The sequence below is a fragment of the Dermacentor silvarum genome, chromosome 1, assembly GCF_013339745.2.
Source record: "Dermacentor silvarum isolate Dsil-2018 chromosome 1, BIME_Dsil_1.4, whole genome shotgun sequence".
Lineage (NCBI taxonomy): Eukaryota > Metazoa > Arthropoda > Arachnida > Ixodida > Ixodidae > Dermacentor > Dermacentor silvarum.
The window spans coordinates 55,799,971-55,822,056 of record NC_051154.1 but is presented as its reverse complement, the minus strand read 5'-3'; the positions used below and the strand labels follow the sequence as shown (position 1 = coordinate 55,822,056).

General features: G+C 47.3%; 1 protein-coding gene across 1 annotated transcript in view; it reads left to right on the top strand.

Annotated features, from left to right (window-relative positions):
- The first annotated feature begins 1,755 nt into the window (after positions 1-1,755).
- Positions 1,756-22,086, top strand: part of LOC119463621 (T-box transcription factor TBX20-like) — a 114,522-nt gene continuing 94,191 nt past the window's right edge. Inside the window, exon 1 of the mRNA XM_037724449.2 lies at positions 1,756-2,052. Within this exon, the coding sequence (XP_037580377.1) occupies positions 1,875-2,052 (178 nt within the window). The 5' untranslated portion in view covers positions 1,756-1,874. The remainder of the gene's footprint in view (positions 2,053-22,086) is intronic.

Genomic DNA, 22,086 nt, shown 5'->3' with positions numbered 1-22,086 from the left:
CATAATTGTGTCGAATCAAGGAAAGAAGCTTCATTGTAATTTTGGCTGACAACCGAAGCTACATGAGCACAGTGAACAATCGAAAGTCAAGTGTGCAAGCTACGAACACAGATGAAATAATTGTTTCCTCTCTTTGATTGTTGTCACTTGCTCGCCGCCCAGACTTCTGAATGCAGATGAGTCGAGTCTCATATTCATGTTCTACAAGTGCTCTTATACGAGCAAAAATATATATTCTTTGAGGGACTTCTTTGTCATGGGCAGCCAGCCTTCGCAAATTCACAAGGCTTGATACTTGGGCTTGTTAGTATGACATAATTCACTGTACAGCACGTAAAATACGGGACGAAGAGGCATGTATTGTGTGTTTAATAATACCCCCGTGTGTCATCCAGTCTGCCGGTTCTTCCTCTACTTTCCGCTCTGTATAGTGAATATGAGGTTCGCTGCCACGGTTGACCGGTGCCTGTTCTTACGATGCACGTTAGTGTATTGGAGCTGCTTTGTGAGTTCAAATCTTTTACCGGCAATCTTCACAGCTGCAGTAATGGAACATGGCATCAACATGATGGTTCGAGAAAAAAAAAAAAAAAGCTAATCTCGTTTGATGAGCTCTGGCTGAGGCCTAATGCTCACATCAGGTATAGTGACTGCAGGCACTAACAGATGCGCGTTATTTTATTAAAAAATGAAAGCAGTAAACTTTTCTTATAGGTAAATACATGAGTTTTCCTCAATCTAAGGAAGAATAAGGACCAACGTAGGAATCAGTACCATCATTCATTAATCAGATGCAATGGAGACAATATCAGCTACATGTTGGCTTTGAGATCCAATCCTTTCGGGGCGTATTTCATTTGTGTAACATCCCGTACTATGCGCGGCCTGAGCCCGCCAACCTCGTGACAGCGCGAATACTGACGCCCGATTCGACGGACAATAAGCTCATGAAACTTGCAGTTACGGTGTCCTCGCAAACTCGGTATTTTTTCGTGGGAGTATTAAAGTGGATGTAACACCCGCAAAATGGCCACATTGCTGGCCAAATCGGCGGGATACAAGTGAAATTTACCTATTGTATTATCATGATAACATAAGTACATCATCATGCTGGCCAGACAAGAGAACTCGCAGAGCAAGCGAGAGAAAGCCGATGAGAAGGGGCAGCGTGGAGCGGAGTCCTCCACACAAATGCTCAGGCTTGTGTGTATGTCCTCCGCCTTTCTGCGTCCTCAATTTTTCGCTGCTCCCTCATACAAACTTGTCCCCTGGCCAAAATTTCTGCCGGTGTGATTTTGCGCACTTCTTTTTTGCCCGGCATTCTCGGGCATAACGAGTGGCATTGTGAGCGGTGCGTGTGGCAAATAAGGGAGGAGCGGCAGGCTCGCCGCATGCCTGCCGAGTCAGAGTCGACGTTGACAAGGATGGTTTAGCGCCTTCGACGGGCCCACAAAATGAGCCGCCGCTCCGAGCCGGCGGCTCTCCAGGGGGGTGGAAGAGGGGGCCGAAGCGCTCGGGACCAGCGGCGGCTGCGACCGACGCCCCTCCCATGCGAGCCGGTGTGGGCCGGCCTCTGCTTGGCTGGCCCGCGCGGCCAGGCGCTTTGCCCGCGGCCGTCCAGGTGTCGCTGACGGCGGCGCAGCGCCGCCATTGGGCCTCGCGCGCCCGCCTCCCCGCGGGGCGTGCCGGGCGGCGGGCCGTGCAGCTGGCGGCGGCCGCGGCGCCCTCGGCCGGCTGTCGGCAGCAGAGCCCGTTTCTGTAGCGGCCAGCGCGAACGCACCGGCGGCACGCTCTAATTAATTGCGGCAACCAGCGGCGGCCAGCGGGCCCGACGCGCGTGTGGGCCTGACGGCGACGGACCCGAGTTGAGCCCGATGCTGTTGTCTGTTGAGCGCGACGTGGTGATGATGCAAGAGGAGGCCGTCAAACCTCCGCCATCGACGGCCAGCAGCGGACTGCGCGCCACCGACTTCTCGATCGCCGCGATCATGGCGCGAGAGTCGCCCGGCCAGCCGGCCAGCGCCTCGTGGCCCTCGGCAGCCGCCAGCTCCGGTGAGTGGTCGCCTGTCTCGCTGCTGTTGCTGCTACTCTGCTGCTGCTTCTCGACGGCCGCTTTCACGGGTTCGCCGCTCCGGCAGACCTTTGAAAACGGCCGCCACCGTGCGCCGGCTGCCGCGCTTGCGTGCCGTCCCGGCGGCTTCGCAGCGAGGCTCGCCCGAGCGCGCACTGCGTACGTGGTTGCACGCAGGCCGCGCACTGTTCGCAAACCCCGTGCGAGCAGGTGTCGCGCACACAGCCGCGTGAACACTTGCACTGACATGACCAAACGAGCGATGCTCACACGTATAGGCCCCGTGCTGCGGATGTGTGAGAGTGCCATTGACGCTCTGTGACATGTGTTGGACGTCTCTTTCGCTGTGTTCCGTGTCATGAGCCTATGCACACCAGGCCCAGGGTATGGCAGTGGATGGCGAATCCGTGGGTCGTGATGTGATTCTGAGGATAGTGCTTACGATAGCAGTTCCAGGAGTGCGTGTAGCATGCATCCGATCGGCCGTGTGCATGCAGTTTTATTGTCCGTGGAGTTTCTAATGGAGCTGAGATACGGGTCATTGTACTTGCGCTGTTAATAATAATGCACTGCAGTGCTGTCAGGTTGCAACTGTTTCAAGTTGTCGAGCGATTCGACATTGTTCGTATGAGGTCAAGGGAAACCAGCTAATGACGTGTCAGGCCGTAGAGCTCCAGTGTACAGCTTTTACATCCGCCGTCAGTGTTGACAGCGCTACAAAATTGATGCTGCGCGATGATATATGCTCGGCTCTCAATCCAGAAAGCGGGCGTATGGTCGTTCGGCGTGTACAAAGCCGTCCAAGGCCGCCTTCCTGTCTGTGCTGCGAGCAGCACCAGGCAGGCGGTGTGGGTGGTCGTGCCCTGCACGCACGTGGTCACAGGATGTGCGAGACGCTGTAGGTTGCGGGCTCGTCAGCGCCACCTTTGAAACAGTAGTGGGCCCCTTTCCACCTCCGCAAGCGCTCCCCAACTGCATCATGGAGGGGGAACGCGCATAGGCATCCTTCGGCAGTATGTATACAATGAACGGTGCTCCGGAACATGGCACGTCTTGCTGTGCTATAGGCGTCTGTACGCTCCTTTTTGTAGGAATCGGATAGTGTATACGGAGTTAGAAAACGTCTAATAAGCATATTGGGTGATCTCGTGCAATTGGGCGTTACTAACAGTTTCAAAACAACGCTAATCTCGGATTCGAACATACGAGTATGTATGCTATAGCGTTTGATGATGTCTACTGCTAGGACTGAGAATTGGTGAGCCCTCGTGGCTACAATAGACACGTCATGTAGTTTTCAGAATGAATTTCGCTTAGCATTTGCATTGTTGTATCTTATGCAGGTGCATGCAGATTAAGCAAAGCTACGTTCGAAACTAATTACACATGCCTAGTGAAAAGATCCGCTGAAACTAAATTGCACTGATCACTTTTAAGATGAATAAAGTATTGTGTCATAGTGACGTGATATTCGCTGTGTGTATGGCAAACTGCTTACTGAATATACACGCAGGCTATAGTGCTGCATTGCATAGAGCGTGCATTTTTTTGAATATCAACGTTTAGTATAGATTAAAAAGAATATTATGGGCACTTTGGGGTGCTGGTTGCTAAGCTTATGGTGACAGTCACTGCTCCGATTACGTGACTATCGCTGCATATTGAAGTACGTGAGCTTGCGACCATCTGCAGTGTTTTGAACACAGAGTATACTGTAAACGATCTACTGCTCCTGGTCTGTTTCTGTACTTGCATGTGTTCACTGTTCGCCGTTTATACTACATTATACGTACGAGGGAATTATAGATCCTTTACACGAAATGACACGGCCACGTGCCGTGAACCTTGTTTGTGGCCACTGTTTATTGACAGCCCACTTTTTCGACTCGCATATCGATCGGCATAAACATCAGCGCATGATAGCTAAGCATCATTTGATTTTGGGCTGTTTCGACGCTATTATTTTTTAAGTTCGTCAGCTGTCCTGCAGCGTAACATGGGTGGTGGATTTCATACATACGCGAGTCAATCGTCAACGAATGTGCAGACACAGTGTTATAGTTTTCCATTGTAATGACGCACATATCTGGGCCACTGTTTTGACAGCATGATGCATGTAACAGGCCAGGAGCAGTAGAGACACAGCCTCGTGAAAACACATATGTGCCGCAGTCTGGCGTGAGTCCATGCACTGGGCGTTCAATGAAAAAGTATTTACACTAAGGAAAGCAAACGGACATCTCTGTAAAAATCTCACTAATTTCATGTTCGCACTCCATTATGTATATAAACAATGCAGTATACATTGTACGTGCTGTAAACGACATGAGGCTTGTATGCACGTGCGATGCTCACTGCCTGTCAAAACAGTGTGTACACAAACCGAAGCCGAGGCTTTGGTAACTATATACCCGTATCTTAGCACCACCCGAGAAATCTCAACCATGAATAATCCACTTCTAATCTTTGCACAAGTTTATAAGTTGTAGCCACTGGCTTCCTTATTATTGTCACTGAACGAGAACTTTTCCCCAAGTCAAGCATCAGGAAAGCGGTAACCAACCTTAACCACTGTACTCAAGTGTTGTATAAATGCATCTATGCGGCACTTTTTCACAAGTCGCGTCAAGACTCGGCTGACTTCACACTTATTGAAATGGTACACTAAAAAGAAGCTTGGTCATATTCATGTTCCCTCATCAGCCTTTTACTGTCTGCATGCATAACGGTTTGTGTAGCCAAGAAAGGATGTTCCTTACATAACCTTCGCGGATGGCCATTTGCAGGCGTTGGCATGTAGTGGTATTGTACGTACTTGGTGCTTTTAATGTCGCATGTTAGTAAGAAGCATCCGCGATGTGGTGTCAAGAGTAGCTTTTAATGCTGGAACGCAGTGCTTCTGATGTCTGTCTTAATTATAGTCAGCCGTATTCAAATCTGCAGGTGCATTTTTTTTTGTAGCGTATCTACATAGTCAGAAACGGTGTATCACCGATAGGCTACGTTATGTGAAATCGTGTGTGTTTAATTCGCCATGGGCACAGCATGAGGGCGCGTATTGGAGAATGAGCACGCACACGACCACCGCGCAAGAAGCTTATGCGGGCTTATTTTGCCTTCTTTCTTCGCTTATTACCCTTCCCCCGGTACAGAGTAGCCAACCGAATGTTTATTCTGGTTTATGCAAATGAATGCGAATAGTGAGTTGCTGGAATGAAATACAGATAGGCAGATATAGCCACAATACATGTTAGCTGATGCATGAATAAAATGAGCCATAACCAACACTGGGTCATATAGCATTATGACCCAGGATAATACACTCATCAAGCTGAAAAAGTCATTATAGTTGTAAATAGGCGATGGAGCCACAATCACAGATCGCGCTCAGTCCTCCTCAGGACTGAGCGCGTGCTGAATGTCTGTATAAACACTTGTAATAGTATAATAAACACTGTATATAGGTCTGACCCACCCTATATATATATATATATATATATATATATATATATATATATATATATATACGCATCAGACGTTTAGCGTTCGAGTTAACTCTTTTAGGTATCTTGGTACCATGCGTTATCACTTCACGCCTGTCTCACAATGTGACCAACCTTATGACTGTTTTATGGGGTATAGCTAGCTATATACCCCAGCAAAGCTACAACCTCGAATTTCAATTCAAATAGAAAGGCCTGTCATTCCGCTACTGCACATGGCGGTCGCTGTATTCCATGAAAGGTTTATATGCGAATTGGCCCATTAATGAAAAAAAAAAAAAAGACAACGTTCAGGAAAGTTTTCTCGACACAGCCGCAATAATATCAGTATTATCGTACACCAAGAACGTGGACAAGAATATAATGATTAGGATGCATGGTGTAGACATCTCTCTGTAGACGGCGGTACTCAATGCAGGCGCGAACTGTATAATTGTCAAAACAGTGGTCGGCAGGTCCTCCTTGCCCTGCAGGCTCATAAGAGAAGAAACATAACCTCTCCTCTTGGGATGGAGATTCGCAGCTTTTAATTACCTGCTTAATTACTCGATCAGCTGCGGCGCTGAATTAACAAAAGTGAAATAGCGCGTGATTAAACTGAAGCTCGCGGATTTCGCTCTCAAGAAGGAGAGGAAACACGTCTACTTTAGTACAGAAGTGATAACTGAATTTCGCTGCCAGTGGCTCTGGCGCCTTCGAATGGCGACCGCGGACAGCGTGCCCGATAAGAAAAAAGCAATAAACTGCTGCCGCGAGGAGTTAAACGCATTGCTCATTGGTCGTAGAGACCGCGTCGCCGATGACGTCGGCGTCGAGGAGGCGGGAGAAGAGCGCCGGACGCCGGCCAACGATTATGCAGGGGCGCTGCCCTGCCCGAAACGAACGTAGACGTTTTCTGTTTTTCTTCTTTTTTATCTTTTTTTGTTCTTTCTGTCTATTTTCTAGTTGTTTTTTTTTAAGTAAAAATATCGCTGCTGCTTTTATTTTAACGACAAAGGTTCGTTGAGTTGGACGCGTTTACGAGGGACGCTATGTCATTCCGAAAAATCACAATAACAAATCGAATAAATGGGAAAATAAACAAGTTTTTAATAGTTTCTCATTCAACCTCTCCCTCATTTACTGAGTGTTGCTTACAGTGCAACCAAAAGAAAAAAAAAATACCAATTAACAAAAGCTTCCTCCTTGTTCCCCTTTGTCCTTTTAAATTTTCCCCCCAACTAAGGAAAACATGCACTCACATTACGTAAATGCGCCAAATTCAGTGCGAAAACACGATATACTAACAAGTTCAAACGGCGAAACCAGGAATATGCAGCAAAATGTGCTACGGCCACTGTGTATACTTCGCTTGAGAAGCGCTTTTCGCGCTATCATTTGTGAACTTATCCATTAGTTTCACGCAGATGTTTAAAAATTTCAAGTTGAGGCACCTTACGCTTGTAAGGCGGAGGAAGTACATGGGTATGAAAGTTTAACCTAAACTTCTATCACATAGTAGCTATAAAAGAAATCACGGCTACAAGTCTGCCTTATAGTCAATATAGGATACGAACTGCGCTCGTGTAGCCAACATATATTTATAGTGCCACATTAGGTAAGGATCAGCACAATGATGGAAAGACACACTTCGCCTGAGAGAACATTGATCGTAACTTAAGCTCCCGACAGCTTTAGTATATTAAACTCGCGGAGTGTGCAGTTTCTCAAGCTTTCCATGACTGTATACATGTAGAGCAATCCATATACCAGCCGTTGCGTTGAAGCAAACAGATCGACTAAAAGCCTACGAATATGTGAGCTTTTTGATCCCTTTTTGTTTTAGCTGGGTGCATCGTCCAGGAAACTTTCTATTTATAAGCTATCTTATACATCACGCAGCATTGGCAAGCAACTTTTGCTCTTCTAAATACAAAGACAATAAGACATCCAAGTTTGACTTGTCCGTACCTGTTCAAATGTGGTTCTAAAATGGTCTTTGCATGGCTGGGGATCAACGCGAACTTGGCGGCGCACTTATCTCCTCGGCAGTGTGAAGAATTCCGTCGTAATTATATTTAGCAACTTTAACAGTTAGCCGAAGTAGCCCATTGTTCAGTATTCCAGTTAATTGGCGTTGCGGTATGTACTTCTGTCCTTGCCGTAAGTCCCATCGTGAACTTCGTTATGTGACATTGTTGAATGTTACGTTAAGTGGCGTTGTTGACCAAAACGTAACACGCCCTTCAATATCGCTCGACATTGCGTCAGCAGCGGAATTTATACACTGCTCAACCATTAGTCAGTGCAGCTATAGAATCACATGTATAGTTAACATTGCAGATACGGGACACCACGGTGTCAATACGTAACGAAGCGGGCTGCAGCAAAAGTGGTTTGACATCACCTTTCTTCGGTGCGGCCGAACTGTGCTATCAGTACATTCCAAACAGAACGGGAGCTTCCGCTTTTTTCGCAAGTACATGTGATGCGAAGAAATGGTGAGGTGTCGCATTTGTACGACAAAGACGTAAAACGCCCCCTTCCAGAATGCCATCCGTATGCCCAACAGAGACCGCTGTAGATATACGATCCCGCAATGTCGCTTAGCATTCTATAGTCGAAATACAACATTTCTATATGATTTCGCCCTTGCCGCTTAGAGCTGACAGCGTTAATTAAGGAACGTTTCGCGAGCGCTATGTAGTTGCGTTTTCCAGCGCAAGCCTTACCCACAATCAAGTAAAGCATTTGCTGTTGCTTCAGGCAGTGTTAGTCCATATGGCCGTTCTATGTCAGCAACAAGCTCCCAAAATTTCTGATGCTAAAGCAAGTTTCTGAATAACTGCTCTGTCTATGTCGAAAGGTTCTTGTCCAATGAATATATTAATGCGCCCGAGTTGGTTGCTCCCGTGCAATGGCGCGCACAGAGTGTAGGCCTCTATACGTTTGTGTTTAGTTTTGCTGGTGAGAACGCATATATATATATATATATATAATCTGTCGTCGATCGTTTCCCTGTTCGCTTGCTTAGCAACGCAGTTCTTGACAGCGACCTCAGTTAGCGGCTATACTATCAAATAAAACATACTCAACGCTGTCGGTCCACTTATTTTACATAAATGTAGCTACGTATACGCCTCAGAAAGTGTATGTGCCAGTTATATATGCCATACTGTCCGCGTGCCCCAAAACATTAAAGGATTCTCTGCAATGGTGCGATATCGGTGTACTCTGTTATGATAATTACGTTGCTCTGCCAAAAACGTATGTTAGGCGTCTGGTAGCTATACTTGTGAAAATATTTTACGTCAGTTCTTGCCGATGGAAATACGGTAACTGATCTTACCGGGGACGGGCCTCGGCGTATACAACCAGTAAAATAAAGCTTGTTTGTTTATCTATGCAGTTCTCGATAAGTTGCAGCCCCCACGTAAGCTACAATTTCGTCACTATCGACGCCTAAGCTTATGGAGCTGATTCCCCCTTCCAGGCTTTCCCCCCTTAGTTCTCCTAAATATCCTTTCCTCATATCGATTTGGTATCTGCCTCACAGGATGCTACAGCCTGTTGAAACACATACTTCCCAGTTTTTCAATGAAACGTGGCATCTATATATTTGACTGTCATGCATACTTAGAAGCAAACGCCTGATCTTGATCACGCTGCTATGGACAATAACAGTTCATATCAGTGATATATACCTATGTCCAATCGTTCGTGTACACAATAACTGGGCAGCAGACTCTTGGCGTAATGTGATGTTTTTCTTTCAGGGTAATTAAACCTTTAAGGAGCAGCGTCGCGTCTATTTAGCTTTTGCATCACCTCTTACTGAATCTTTATCGATATAAGGGATATATGCATGTTTAGTTTGAAAAGAGAAAACCATCCTGTAATGTAAATGTAGGACCTCTTCATCGGCTTTTCTGATTTCTCTTTAAGCGCGAAAGGAACCGTCATAGATCGATGCACGTTTGCAGCGAGGTGACGGTGCCATTCCTGAGGCTTTCGAAGTATACTGTTATCTTGGACTTTTAACGCGCAGTGTCAGAACTTCCGCCGTGCTGTGAAGGTCGCATGAAGACGGCCAATAAACCATTCGAAGGTGTAATAAAGAGAGAGAGAAGCGCTATTTAATGGATCCTTGGAGATGTTTGCCTAGGCTATAGCATGCGCTACTCCATATGTATAGTAAACGAGCCGTAGTACACACGTACACAATTGACACACACAAGCACACACGATAGCAACTAAATAGAGTGTCTTGTCCGGGCCAGTGTCTCTGAGAAAGGCTAAGAGGGCCGTCGGTGTGCGCAAAGCACTATATACCAGCGCTTTTCCATGATCCAAATATATACATGGTGCAATTCTATGGATCTACTACGTAAGTTTAAAGTAGATTTTTGAGTAGTCCTTGAGGTCGCATATAGTTGATGCCGGCGTATAACCACTTATGACCACTTATGTCTTCGCACACATCACACTCAATGCGCTGTGGCGAACGCGTCGATTGCAGTTTGTACACAAGAAGTATTGGTGTAGGCGAAGTTTAACCGAATGCGGCGTATACAGTCACGTCTTATAGAAGGCCACGCGGTATGTCAAAATATTTTACATTCGTAATATCGACCCAAAGCCGTAATAAATAGTCGTCGAGCATGTCAATGTGAAGATGAGTGGAGGAGACCTGTCAAGAGAAAAAAGTATAGCCGTTTACGCTGTTCCAAGTTATTGTGGTACATATCCGAGCCACATATTCATTGCAAATTCATTTTGCTGACGTTAGCAACGGTTTACTTTTGTTGTGGCGTCGTGAAACACATTGAAGTTTCAGAAGGCAACACTTAACAGCAAGCAGTACACAAAACAGGCATATAGGGGATAATGCAATCCACGCCTATACCCGTTTCAAGGCTTTTATCAAACATCTGCGACATCAGTGGGTCACCTATACACGTCAACTATTTTGTCGAGCCGTTTGTCTGTAATTAAATGGCAGCATTGGGGATGGAAAACGCAGTGAATCATATTAAGGCAATAATAGCCATATCACTAGCAGTGATATTGCAAGACTGGTAATTCAGAGCCAGGCATGAGCGTACGTCATAGGTATACCGCCTAAAACCTCAGTTGTCCGTCCATGCTGCATGCACGGTGTAATACACAAGATTCAGAGCAAAGGAAGACGTTTTATGTTGACCAGAATAATCAATTATGACGTAACGCCAGTTTACTATATCTACTTACAGTTCCATTTCACGTAACTTGCCGTCAATGAGACATATGTCGCACTGAATGAAGTGCGTCCTTAAATCATATTAATACCATACTCGTCAGTAAGCAAATATCGCATCGTTAACTTTTGTTTCGTACACCGTTAATGCACGTGATTACAACGTATAAATGCCCGTTTCTTGTTATTTACGTTTTGTCCTGTCCGCTTATTTAGTAACGTTAGGTCTTTCTTACGCAGTTAAGGATTCCATAGCTTGGTCGACCTTAAACTCAGACAAAACATTAGTGTATCCCCTGTTGTAGAACAATGCATACATTCGTCTTTATAGTTCGTTAGTTAGAACTTATCTACATGATCGAAAATGCTCCATTTAATGAGGCTACGGTGGTGCATGCTCTGCATGCGTGTTGCACCGCCCGACCACGTTTTCTGCAGTTGACTATGGGTGTGTGTATAGGCAGAGTACAAGCTTTCAGACTATTATGTAAGCATATAGCAAAACCTGCAGGGGAAATTGAGGTTGATCAGTTGGTTTGCTTTTTTTTTTACCCACTGCTAGTATGAGTGGTCCTTGATGTAAGCTAGGAGAAATTAAGTGAGCATCTCCCCTCTCGTTTACTCAAGACGGTGGTGTCATGTATTCGGTGGTGTCAGGCTCTTATCCTTGAAGTAAATGCCAGACCCCTCACAAAGCAATCTCTTCCATTGACGTGCTTTCCACCTTCGCTAAAGATCGAAGTTCAAACCTCTGGCAACACAGGGAGGACGACAGTGTACGCGGCGCGCTATAATGCGAAACGGCGAACACCAGATTTGCGCTCAACGCTCCTAATTTTCCTCACTCTTGAGCTGAAATCTGAAATGTGTCACGAGGCACATTTGCCATTACGAGAACTATGCTGCAGATAACAGAAAGTGATTTTCCGTTTGTAATTACTGCAGGAATTGTTATTTGAAGATAACTTAGCTGTTGCGATGCATATTGGCGCACAGTAGAATGCACTCGCGTGTCCATCCCTGCACCTGTCGGTCCTATAAGAGTCTAAACCATGTTGTTAGCTCCAAGCAAGGCATCGAGTATATACCTATAAGCATCGCGTAAGATTTAAACATCTCGTGGCTTAGTATCGGCGGCGTGCGATACGTTCCCGTACAAAATTGTACCGGTGCGTAACCACCGTGCACCGTGCTCTGCGAAGAATGTGCACGCGATAAAAAGGTGACTTCAATGAAAAATCGTCTGTCAGCTAGCTTCTCCGATTAGGTTCATAAGATTATTGCAAACACGACGAGTGTTTACATGAATACATATTAACATAATAGAAAAGCACACAAACGAACAGTCTTGTTATAAAGTTAGTAAAACGGTAAAAGCTATACTTTTACAAGCTACTTTATTTTGCCCAAAGAGCGCAATACTTTCGCAACGCGTTGCGAAGATACCATATCTTCAGATGACTAGTGTAATAATGCATTTATTCCATATTTATCGTCCGTGAGGAGGAAGGCAAAGTGTCTCTCTCGTCTACTGCTATATAAAGGTAACACGACCATAAGTTGAGACGTGCTTGGGTACCAAGCGTAACGAAAATATCGTATATAGAATATCAGTGAAACGAACATCACAGGCTGTGCAAAAATCCCCGAACATTGCATGATGCAAAATAAAGCAAAACATAAGCAGCAAAGCAAATGAAATGTACCTTTGTATATTTCTATTTTCTTTTTTCCACTTTCTTTTATAGAATACCGTGAAGCTCGTTTGCACATTTGCTCACTTCGTGTCTTCTGTTAGACCTCCGTAGAACACAAGAAACATCCTATACTTGCTGGAGCTCATGGCAAGCTCCAGAATGTTGACATCACGGAGCGTCGTTACCGTTGACAGTGACTGATCGCCGAACGGCTAGCCATTTTTATCGACATTGTCAGATCCCTCCAATGTTTTCATGAAGCGTCGTCGGTGACATCGCAGTCCTATATTGTCCGAAGTGGCACGATAGTGGGAACGTTCCCTTCATCCCGAAACTTGACATATATATATATATATATATATATATATATATATATATATATATATATATATTGAATAAGAAGTATACAAACAAGATAAATGCTTCACAGGAAGTTGGCGACTTGAAGTGATCAACAGAGGGCGAAAAAAGTAAGCCTCAGTTTGGAACCAACGTTTCGACAAGGCGATTTGTGTCTTCGCTGTTGCCTTGACGATGACGAGTAGTACCTTTGTGGAAACGTCGGCTCCAGACCGAGACTTCGCCCTTGCTCACCCATCTTAGGAGTTCGTCTCATACCGAAACTCTTATAAACTATATCATATGCATTCAAAATCCTGCTGTAATGGTTTACTGCGAACAGCAGCTACATGATCTGGAAAACGGGCCGACCGAGCTCGTTCGTCACCCTTCGCTCCACGCACGCCACGAAGTGACGTAAAAGAAGCATATATCCGACCTGGGATCGAACCAGTGATCGTGTTTTTTTCAAGCCGAGCATTTTAACCACTTCACTGCGGCCGCTTTGCGCAAATCAGGAGATGGTACTTGCATTAGGCACTGACAGACGTGCGAGGTTTGCTCATCTCGTACACCACAGCGCCTCGCCATGCACAGCGTTGACTGAGACCTGCGACGTCGACTCACGGCGCCCTTCGCTCCACCAGGATTTGCATTGCGCTGCACCTGCTTTCTGCGAGATTCGCGGCTGCACTAAACGCGTATAGTCAGTAAAGGCTGATTCGCGGAGGGCTCGCTAACAGGGCGTGTCTTGCACGTCCTTCTAAATGGACGGTGCTGCGGACAGAGCGCATCTGCTGTTGCATGAAAGCTGTTTGCTTCTTCAGATTGCGGGAAGCCTTTTGTGTTGTCCAGAAGTTTCCACGAGTTCTTCAGGTTGTACTGGAGTTTTCACCATGCTTTCCCAGAATACTGGATGAGGTTTTCTATAGATCGTGTTGGATCCTCTATAGACGTATTCCCGCGAGCCGGGGCGTCATAATTGATGTTCTCAGTAATTGAGTCAAGGGAATCAAATAATTACGGCAGTCTGGGTACTTTTTGTTGCTATCACAGATTTGTCTCTGCCAGTGTCTCTGTCAGGATTAGCTTTTCCTTACTCATCTGAGTGCATGTCCTGTTCATAACATTAACGGGTGAAATTTATTTTCGCGGATTCGAATGCATAATTGCTTCCCCGTTTTTCGCATCAATGTCTGAAGTAACCTACTTTATGCGTTTGGCATTGTGAACTTCAGTGTATTGCATGCGCAGAACGTGTTCGAAGAAAATTTATCACCCAATCGCGGAGCCAGTGGCACGAATGCGTCCAGTTTATTTGCATCTTGTTTCACGAACATGCATTTCAGAAATGCGCCATCTCGATTGAAATCTGTGCGCTGAAAAACAATCGAAGACAACCTCACACTTACACAATAGGGTGCAACGTTACTGCGCTGTATACCGCTGTCCTTGGGCAGCGTTAGTTGTTAGCAGCGTTAGTTGACAACAGCGCCGCCGTTGTCAGTATAAGTGTTACAACTTCATCGGCAACGCCTTCCATGGCTGGTATCTTCTCTAGCATTGCCTTCAAGTATGTGAGGAGCTGGTCCGCTCGACGGTTGACTGTTCATTATTTAGAGAACTCTGTTCGGCTGTTTCTGATCGCCGTTTCTGTGGCGCCAAATCGAAGGAAATCCAGAACGACTGACGCGACGAGCTGAACGCCCGTGGGCAACTATACGTCACAAAAAAACCGAGTATCCCACAAGAGTTTTGTTGGCCAAAGCCTTCTCGCAGTCGATTGGAGGTTTGCGCCGTAGACGCGTAACATGATGGGGCCTGGCATATAATGCATGTCCCGATTTCCGAGCAAATGGCGTAGGAGTTATGTCTTCCGGCGCGGGGTCAATGGAGAGGCGTTCGTTTCCCCCGCAGCTCACCGGGCCGCGGGAACGCCTGGTGCGAGCGCACAGAGGCAGCAGGCCGCTGTCCGCACGACGAGGGGCTCCTCGAGAAAACGCGGGTGGGCTGGCGCGGAGGCCAGATGAGCGCCGTTATCGCGCCTCAAGGGACGCCCAATTAATTGCGTCCAATCTCCGCCTCCCCGCTGCCATGCTTTTCAAAGCCGGGCTTTCGCAGGCACCCGGTTTTCGTTCTTTCTTTCGTCCCCTCCCCTCGTGTCTAGTTTACCATTCTGTTGCTTCGCTCTCTGCCCCCCCCCCCCCCCCCCCCTCCCGCACCTTTTCGCCATCTTATTCTCCTGTCGGCCTTCTATTGGCGGCCATCGGCGGCCATTGGCGCCGGGCGTTTGCTGGCATGAAGGCCACATCTTACGAGAGTGTGTCCTCACGGCGGCTCTCATCCGGGTATAGTTGAGGGAACGTGAAGTATATGGCACGAAGGGAAATCGGCCTTATCTTTTTTTCTGTATCGCGCAGTCGCTTGCGTTAGACGCGAGCCGTCTACGCCCTTTGTGAAAGAAAGAATTGTTTAACGATGGCCCTTGAACGAGACTTCAAAAGCAGCATCGCAATCGTCGTGCTTCTGTTTCAGCGGCTCGGCCATGACGCCAAAGAACTATGGCTACCTACACTTATACGTATACGAAACATGAACCCGATTAACGACATTACCGTCGTAACGGCTCTATTCGCGGCATTCCTAAATGGGAACGGGTTGGATTTGGCACTATATGGACCACAGTAAGCTATTATTTAGTATTCACATTTCAGCCATACAGTTCCGTGGGCAATAACAAACTTATAATCGCGGTTGCTTCCTATGCATCTCATGCATGGACGAAGCCGCTCTTTCTGAACGTATATATATTGGGCAGCATGCCGGCGTGTTCTGACACCCCTCGAGGCGTTAAACGGGGCGCATCTAGAGAATCACCAGAGAGGGCCTCTTTACACTGTTTCGTTGCGCTCTTTCATGGTACCAAGTCGGAAGACGTAAAGAGGGTGTGTGCGTACAGGGGGGGATCCTTCCTGGAGTCACACGACGTGGAGATCATTTGAGCGGGAAAGTGCGAAACGCGACGTGTGTCCCTGCGCGCCTTTTCCCGCTCGGGACAAGACGAGGGGGCGTTCTTTGAAGGGCGCGAAGCTCGGTGCACGCCTATACGAGCGCTTCTTGCGCGCGTGCGGTCGTGCCGGCTCGTTCCCCTTTAAAGGCGCGCACCACACATGGCGGTCACGGTTCGCCACCAGCCATAGCCGTCGCCGTGAGACCGCACTGGAGCAGGATGGCATCCGCCTTGGAAGGATGGCGTGCCGAAAGACAGTCATGGCGCACGTGTACGTCGCGTTGAAGCCGCGAGGTGAGACTGGCAGATTCATTCACTCGCGTTTGCGGTGACTTCTACGCAGGCTCGATGGAAGCGCCACTGCTCACCTCTTCATATAGGGAACTTCTGCCGCTCCACGAAAACCGCTTGTGCCCTATAGATTGGTGCCAACTGCGTGCAAGTATACCAGGATGCATATATACGCTGATGACCTTCGGGAGATGCTAACGGTATACTGTAGAGCGGACACGGTATGATGTAACACTTTAGTGCGAGCGCGCTTTACATATATACGACGATGAATATAAATTTTTCTGCATTTTAGGACAAAGAACCAGCGATATGAAATGTTCTCACTACGGTCGCAACTTCCATATAGCTGCGCTGACAAGGGATCTCAGTGACACCGCGTGTCGGCCATTGAAACAGCCGAATCGTCGCGACGCTTCTGTGCGATGCGTCAAATACGACCTGTTCTTTGAACACAATTATTCAAACCGTTCGGTTAGCGCTGTTTTAAATTATGGGGCGTACCAGCTTGCAGCATGCTCTGCACGATTTTCTTTACGCTGCAGTTGCACGTATTTAATCCAGCGACGTATACGTATATATATAGGAGTCAATCCGCGCGTACAACGCGCTGCTTGGCTGTATGTGCAGACGACGCTATTGTACTCCCTGCGCCTTCATTATGCGGCGTATGCCGTTCATGTGTTCATCAGTCGCATGTAGTGGCGGCAATTATCAGGTGTTCGTGTCCGCCGCTATGGCTTTTCCATATTCACACTTCCCGCTTCGATGCGCCCTGAGCAACCGTTTCATTTCCGCCCAGCCGCACCAGACATTGTCCCTGTTGCTGGCAAGTATAAATGCAGAAAACGAAACTGCACATTGCGCATAACCGAGGATGTGACGCGTATGCAGTCATATTTCGCACGCGGAGCCACACCGCGCTTTCACTACATGGACGCAGGCATTGAGTCGAACAGGTACTCCGCGGGGTGTAGCACCTGCAGCTCTGTCTGCACTATTCATTCGGGCCTGTGTTGTTGCTGTACAGAACTGGAACGTTCGATCTATGTCAGGGGCTCATTGTTGCTGTTGCTCGGGCGAATTGCGAATCCAATGCACGCAGAAAGAGTTGAGCGAGCTCCTCGCCCAAGCACGAGCTCTCGGGGTGTGATCCCTGACCATCATGCATTTGTTTCGAGTACGGGATATTAGACAGTAAGCGATTGTTCAAGTACCGCCGCTCGGTCTATAGTGCTGCTTGGACGTGATCGAGGAAATGGAGAGACAGTGCGGACAGGAAGGTGGGGGTCTCATTCGCGTTCCATCTCCACTCGAGTGGCATGGCGGCCGCGTCTCACCGCTGGCTGGTGACACATCGTTTAGTGTTTACCCGGGCGTCAGTATACGGGCCGCAATTAATTGGAAGCGTCGGGAAAGCGTGCGCATTGTCAGCGTCGGGACGCGGCAGCCGTCAGTGTGAACGACGTGTGGCGCGACCGGAGGAGTGACAGACAAAGTTGCGCACACGCGGGGAAAAAAAAAAAAAAAAAGGGGGGGGGGGGGAAGGGAGGGGCGTCATCTGCGAAAACGGTTGTGCGCTCATTCGACAAGAATCCAATTTCGGTTCCCGGGGTTATTTATACGGCTCGGGGCGCCGCGGCTGGCGCGTATGCGAAGTTGAAAGTGCGCGTCCGCGAGGAAGCATCGGAGATGAGCGTTGCAAACGGCAACGAAAAACGAGCACTCTATAGCGGCCGGCCGTATGCATCTGCGTGGCTTTGTTCACCGCCTGGTGCTTCCTGACGCATGCGCCTAGGAATAGGCCGCCTTTTTTGACGGGCGCGCAGCTATGCGTCGCCGGAGAACACGCTAGTGTCGAGTGAAGTCGGCGCGCGTCGTCGCCACCCTCGGATCTTTTTCCGTCCAGCGCATACCGGGCTGTCTTGCGCGCGCCGGCGAGCAAGCACATTCCGCGGAGACGTGCCTGCGCGCCGAGGCTCGCGTCCAATCAGCGTCGCCGGGGGAGCCACATGGGAAGGGAAAGGCGCAGAAGCCAGCCCCATTTAAATAGGGAGAGGAGGAGACGCCTTCTTGGCGCGCTGTTAAAAGCACGCTCGCCAGAAAGGTCGACGTCGGGACGAGGACCGAGCGTCGAGTTAGGGTTCGGTCGTTCGTTAAAGTCGGCAGAACCGAGTTACCGTGGTTCGTCGCTTGTCGTGTGTCTTTCTTTCGTCGTTTCTCTTTGTAGATGCTGAAGCGTCACGCACACGAATCCCCTAGCGGCTTGTTGAACGGAGCAAGGAATGACGAAAAAAACGTGATCAACATGTCACCGTTGCGCCTTTGCTAACGTTTGATGTCGCGAATATTCACACGTCACTAGATACCGCGGGCGATAAAGTATGAGGGCGTTTTTTTACCCTTTTTGTCTTGCTCGCGCTTTTATGCAGACAGCTTAGATAAGGAAATGGACGACACGCCGCTTATAACCGGATAGCTATATATTTACAAGCGGGAGCGTTATAAGTGGAATAGATAAGGGCAAAGAAAAAAAATATCGACGTCATGGGCCAGAAGTTAATTAATGCACGATCGTCTGAGGCCGCTGGAAGACGAATTACAAAAAAATTAATTTTATAAAAGAAAAGGTCCGAATGCACAAAACGTTTCGGTCGTAAGGACGGTTTGTCATTAGTCGATCGTCTTTTAACTAAAACATTCGCTGTCACTGTTGTTTGGTACTTATTCTTACGAATACCTCGAGCATAAGAACCGGAAAGGTATTCGCTAAGCACTTCGTACGCGATAGCGGTTCGCAAGAACTGGCACTGACATATTTTGATAGCATAATATTAGCGAAGGCAAGCTTTGTCAATTCGGCTGCTGTACTTCGAGAGATCTGGTGAATTCCGTATTAACAAAAAAAAATATATTAGGTAAGCGCCATCCGCGATTGGCCATCGCCGAGCTAATCGTGACGTCATCTCAGTGATCTTTGCCATGAGTCGAGGACGCACGAACGCCAACTAATCAGCTGATGCTCTTACGTAAGAGAAGTTTTGCGGCTACGGGCCAAAGTTTAGGGGTTGTCTCTGCTAAGGCAAACGGCTCTGTTATTATTGCACGGAATGGCTTGCACTTTTCGAGCATTGCTTTGCATCGAGGACCCCCCCGTTGTCAGATCTTGTGGGGCTTTCCAGCGTGCATTCGCAGTGCCGTCATCACCAAGATCCGTGGTAATCTGCCAGTAATTATCATCATCGTGTTAATATGGTAGTGGCAAACATACGTAAATATAATGTGGAGAGATGAAGAATATAAGAACCGTAGCCACTTTGGAGCCCGTATACCGATATGAAAACCTGAAGCTCCAACCGGACCGCACCATGATGACATCGGCGAAGTTTAAACGCGGAGAGGATTAGCGCTTCGGGAGGTAACTGTGCATGTGCGTTCTGCGGTGCGAGTTAGACACAAACCAGCGCCGAGGGCAAATAAGTTAAGGGAAGATCACGGAATTATGCGAAGGATAAGAAGGAAGAAACATAAGCGGAGGTGCAGAAACAAGATGCTTCATCGGTCCGGAGCTGCTGTATAGGTGAGCGATCGCAATGAACGGAAAGCACTAGCGAATATATAATGTGACATCCTGTAGTTTTCGGTTTTCTCTGTCGCACATCTCTGCACCGAGCAAGGTTGATTCAAAAGTCCATATCTCGCTCAGCGTGCGTGCCGAGGAACGAGCCAGCGACTTGGGACGGGCGCGAACCAAGTTATCTTTGTATGCGACAACCGGGCAGCAATCAGTGACAGACTTCGGGGAGACAGTGAGACGCGCATTGTTTGTGCACCGCTGACACCGTTTACTGCAGCGCACACACAAAACTGCGCGTCCGCTGCGCACAAAAGACAGTTCTCGAGTAAGGGGCCCTATTGCTTTGAGAACCAAGGGAAATGAGTGCGTATATGTGGATAATGCAGTTCAAGTGTTAGGTTGTGCGATTGCAGTTTACCTCACTCAAAAGTCCAGAAAATTCTCTCGCGCACGCTAAACCAATTGCGTCAGTAAAGATTGTTCTATGTTTTCAGTCCCTCATTCTAAATGTACCTAACATTGCGTAAGCTATCACTTTCACTACTGCACATTTTGAGTAAAACTGCAAGTTTTCTTTTTCAAATATATTTCTTATCTTCGCAAAACATAGTTTTGATTGAAGCAGAAATTTCTCCAGCATGAATGTGTTCGAATGCATATGGCATTGAGACTAGCTCGGAATAGCAGGCACACAAGTTGCAATTTGCACATGTGCATTTCGTTGCCGTTGCCTAGTGTCTCCGGCGTATAGTTTCCGAATTTAGGTGTGCAAGGTCAATGTCTCAACATAGCTGATAAGGTTATCATTTGGTATCTGCTAACGTGTCGTTCGCATTTCGGGCAATAACTTTGGGCAGGACGCGGGTCTTTTTCGTGGATAAAAACCATTCGGCCTTAGCATTATTGCATCCATGTTATGATTGATTAATTTGATGGGTTTGCAAATGTTTGAGGATGCTCTTGCGCAACGTTTGGCTGCCTCCTAAGCAGATTAATGTGACAAGAGTTCATGTTCTCTTTTTGTTGTGTTGGCACTCAGTGTTCCTAAATATAGAGAAATCTTCCCTAATGTAGGGGCTTTTCGACGGTCGCTTATAGGACGTTCTGCCATTTTTTAGTTGCAAGGCGCAAGGACGTCTACAAGTTTTGCCATCACTGACAGTAAAAATTTACTCGACATACATACCTGATGGGCCGTATCGTCAGTACTTCGTCTACAGGTGCTCTTTTCTACCTGATAACTTCGGCACTTTCTCAGTTCGTGAAATATTGATCTTTTTTGCCGAAAGCTTTGCGCAGTTACATTGCGGAAGCTTGTAACGCGCTGTACGCTCGAGATGCTACAGCTCATCTTTCAAACGCACTTTCGCAGGTTTAATAAAATATTAAGCTCAATGTGGTCTCAGAAATCGCTCTCCCCCCTCTATCGCGTGTCCACGAAGACAAGAACTTGACTCCGGCGCGCAGTAGGGCATGATCTTTCTGAGGAATTTGGTCCGCCTTTTGATCGAACAGTTTGGAGTGTTCTCTTTGTGTACTCCTCCCTTTTAAACAGCGTACGAGCAAAGTATTCAACAGGACGCTGTGCCGCATTAAGTCCTGTCCTTTCATCATATATGTATATTATACCCACATAATAATTAGAAATTGCCATGTTTTATTCCTTTCTTTTATGGATACTCCTGCCACCGCCTTCCTCACTTAGGCCAGTAAGCCATCCTCATAAATTCAGTCATGCATGCATGTACGCATTCCAACGACTTGCGAAGTTTATTTGTACTGATGCACATTTGTCTTCTGTTTTCAGGGCCGCTTATATCAGGCATATACTATAAGTAATGCATGCATACAACGCCACCTTGCCAATCTCGGTTTTGCCAAGGGAAAAAGGCAGTTGACTTGAGATGGCTTCGCGAACTTCATGCGTTACTATTTCTTTAATTATGAGAATTTAAAGAAGAGGTTAGCGGCTTTAGGCTACACGTGGTACTCCTCGTCACCGAGCAAACGAAAAGGAAAACACAGAAAGCACCGAAAGTGAAGAGAGCCACAAAACATGAACGTACTGCGGACAAAGTTCACCAAGTATAGAGGAAAGGAAGCCACAGAAGAGCGTGCATGCACAGCACACTTCCGCAATCGAGTGAAAGGAAAGTGCTGAAAAGACTCCGAGAACACGCACACACATACGCACAGTTTCGCATACGAGCATATAGCTACGTAACTATGCCTTACATAACTTAAGCGTGCGTGACACGTCTAAGTGTGCAGACGATAACCATTTACAACAATGAACTCGGACGCAATTATTTACTTCAAACCTGAGTTGTTCCTGCTTTCCAAATTCTTTCTTACTTTAATTTTTGTTTTCTTTTAGCGACTA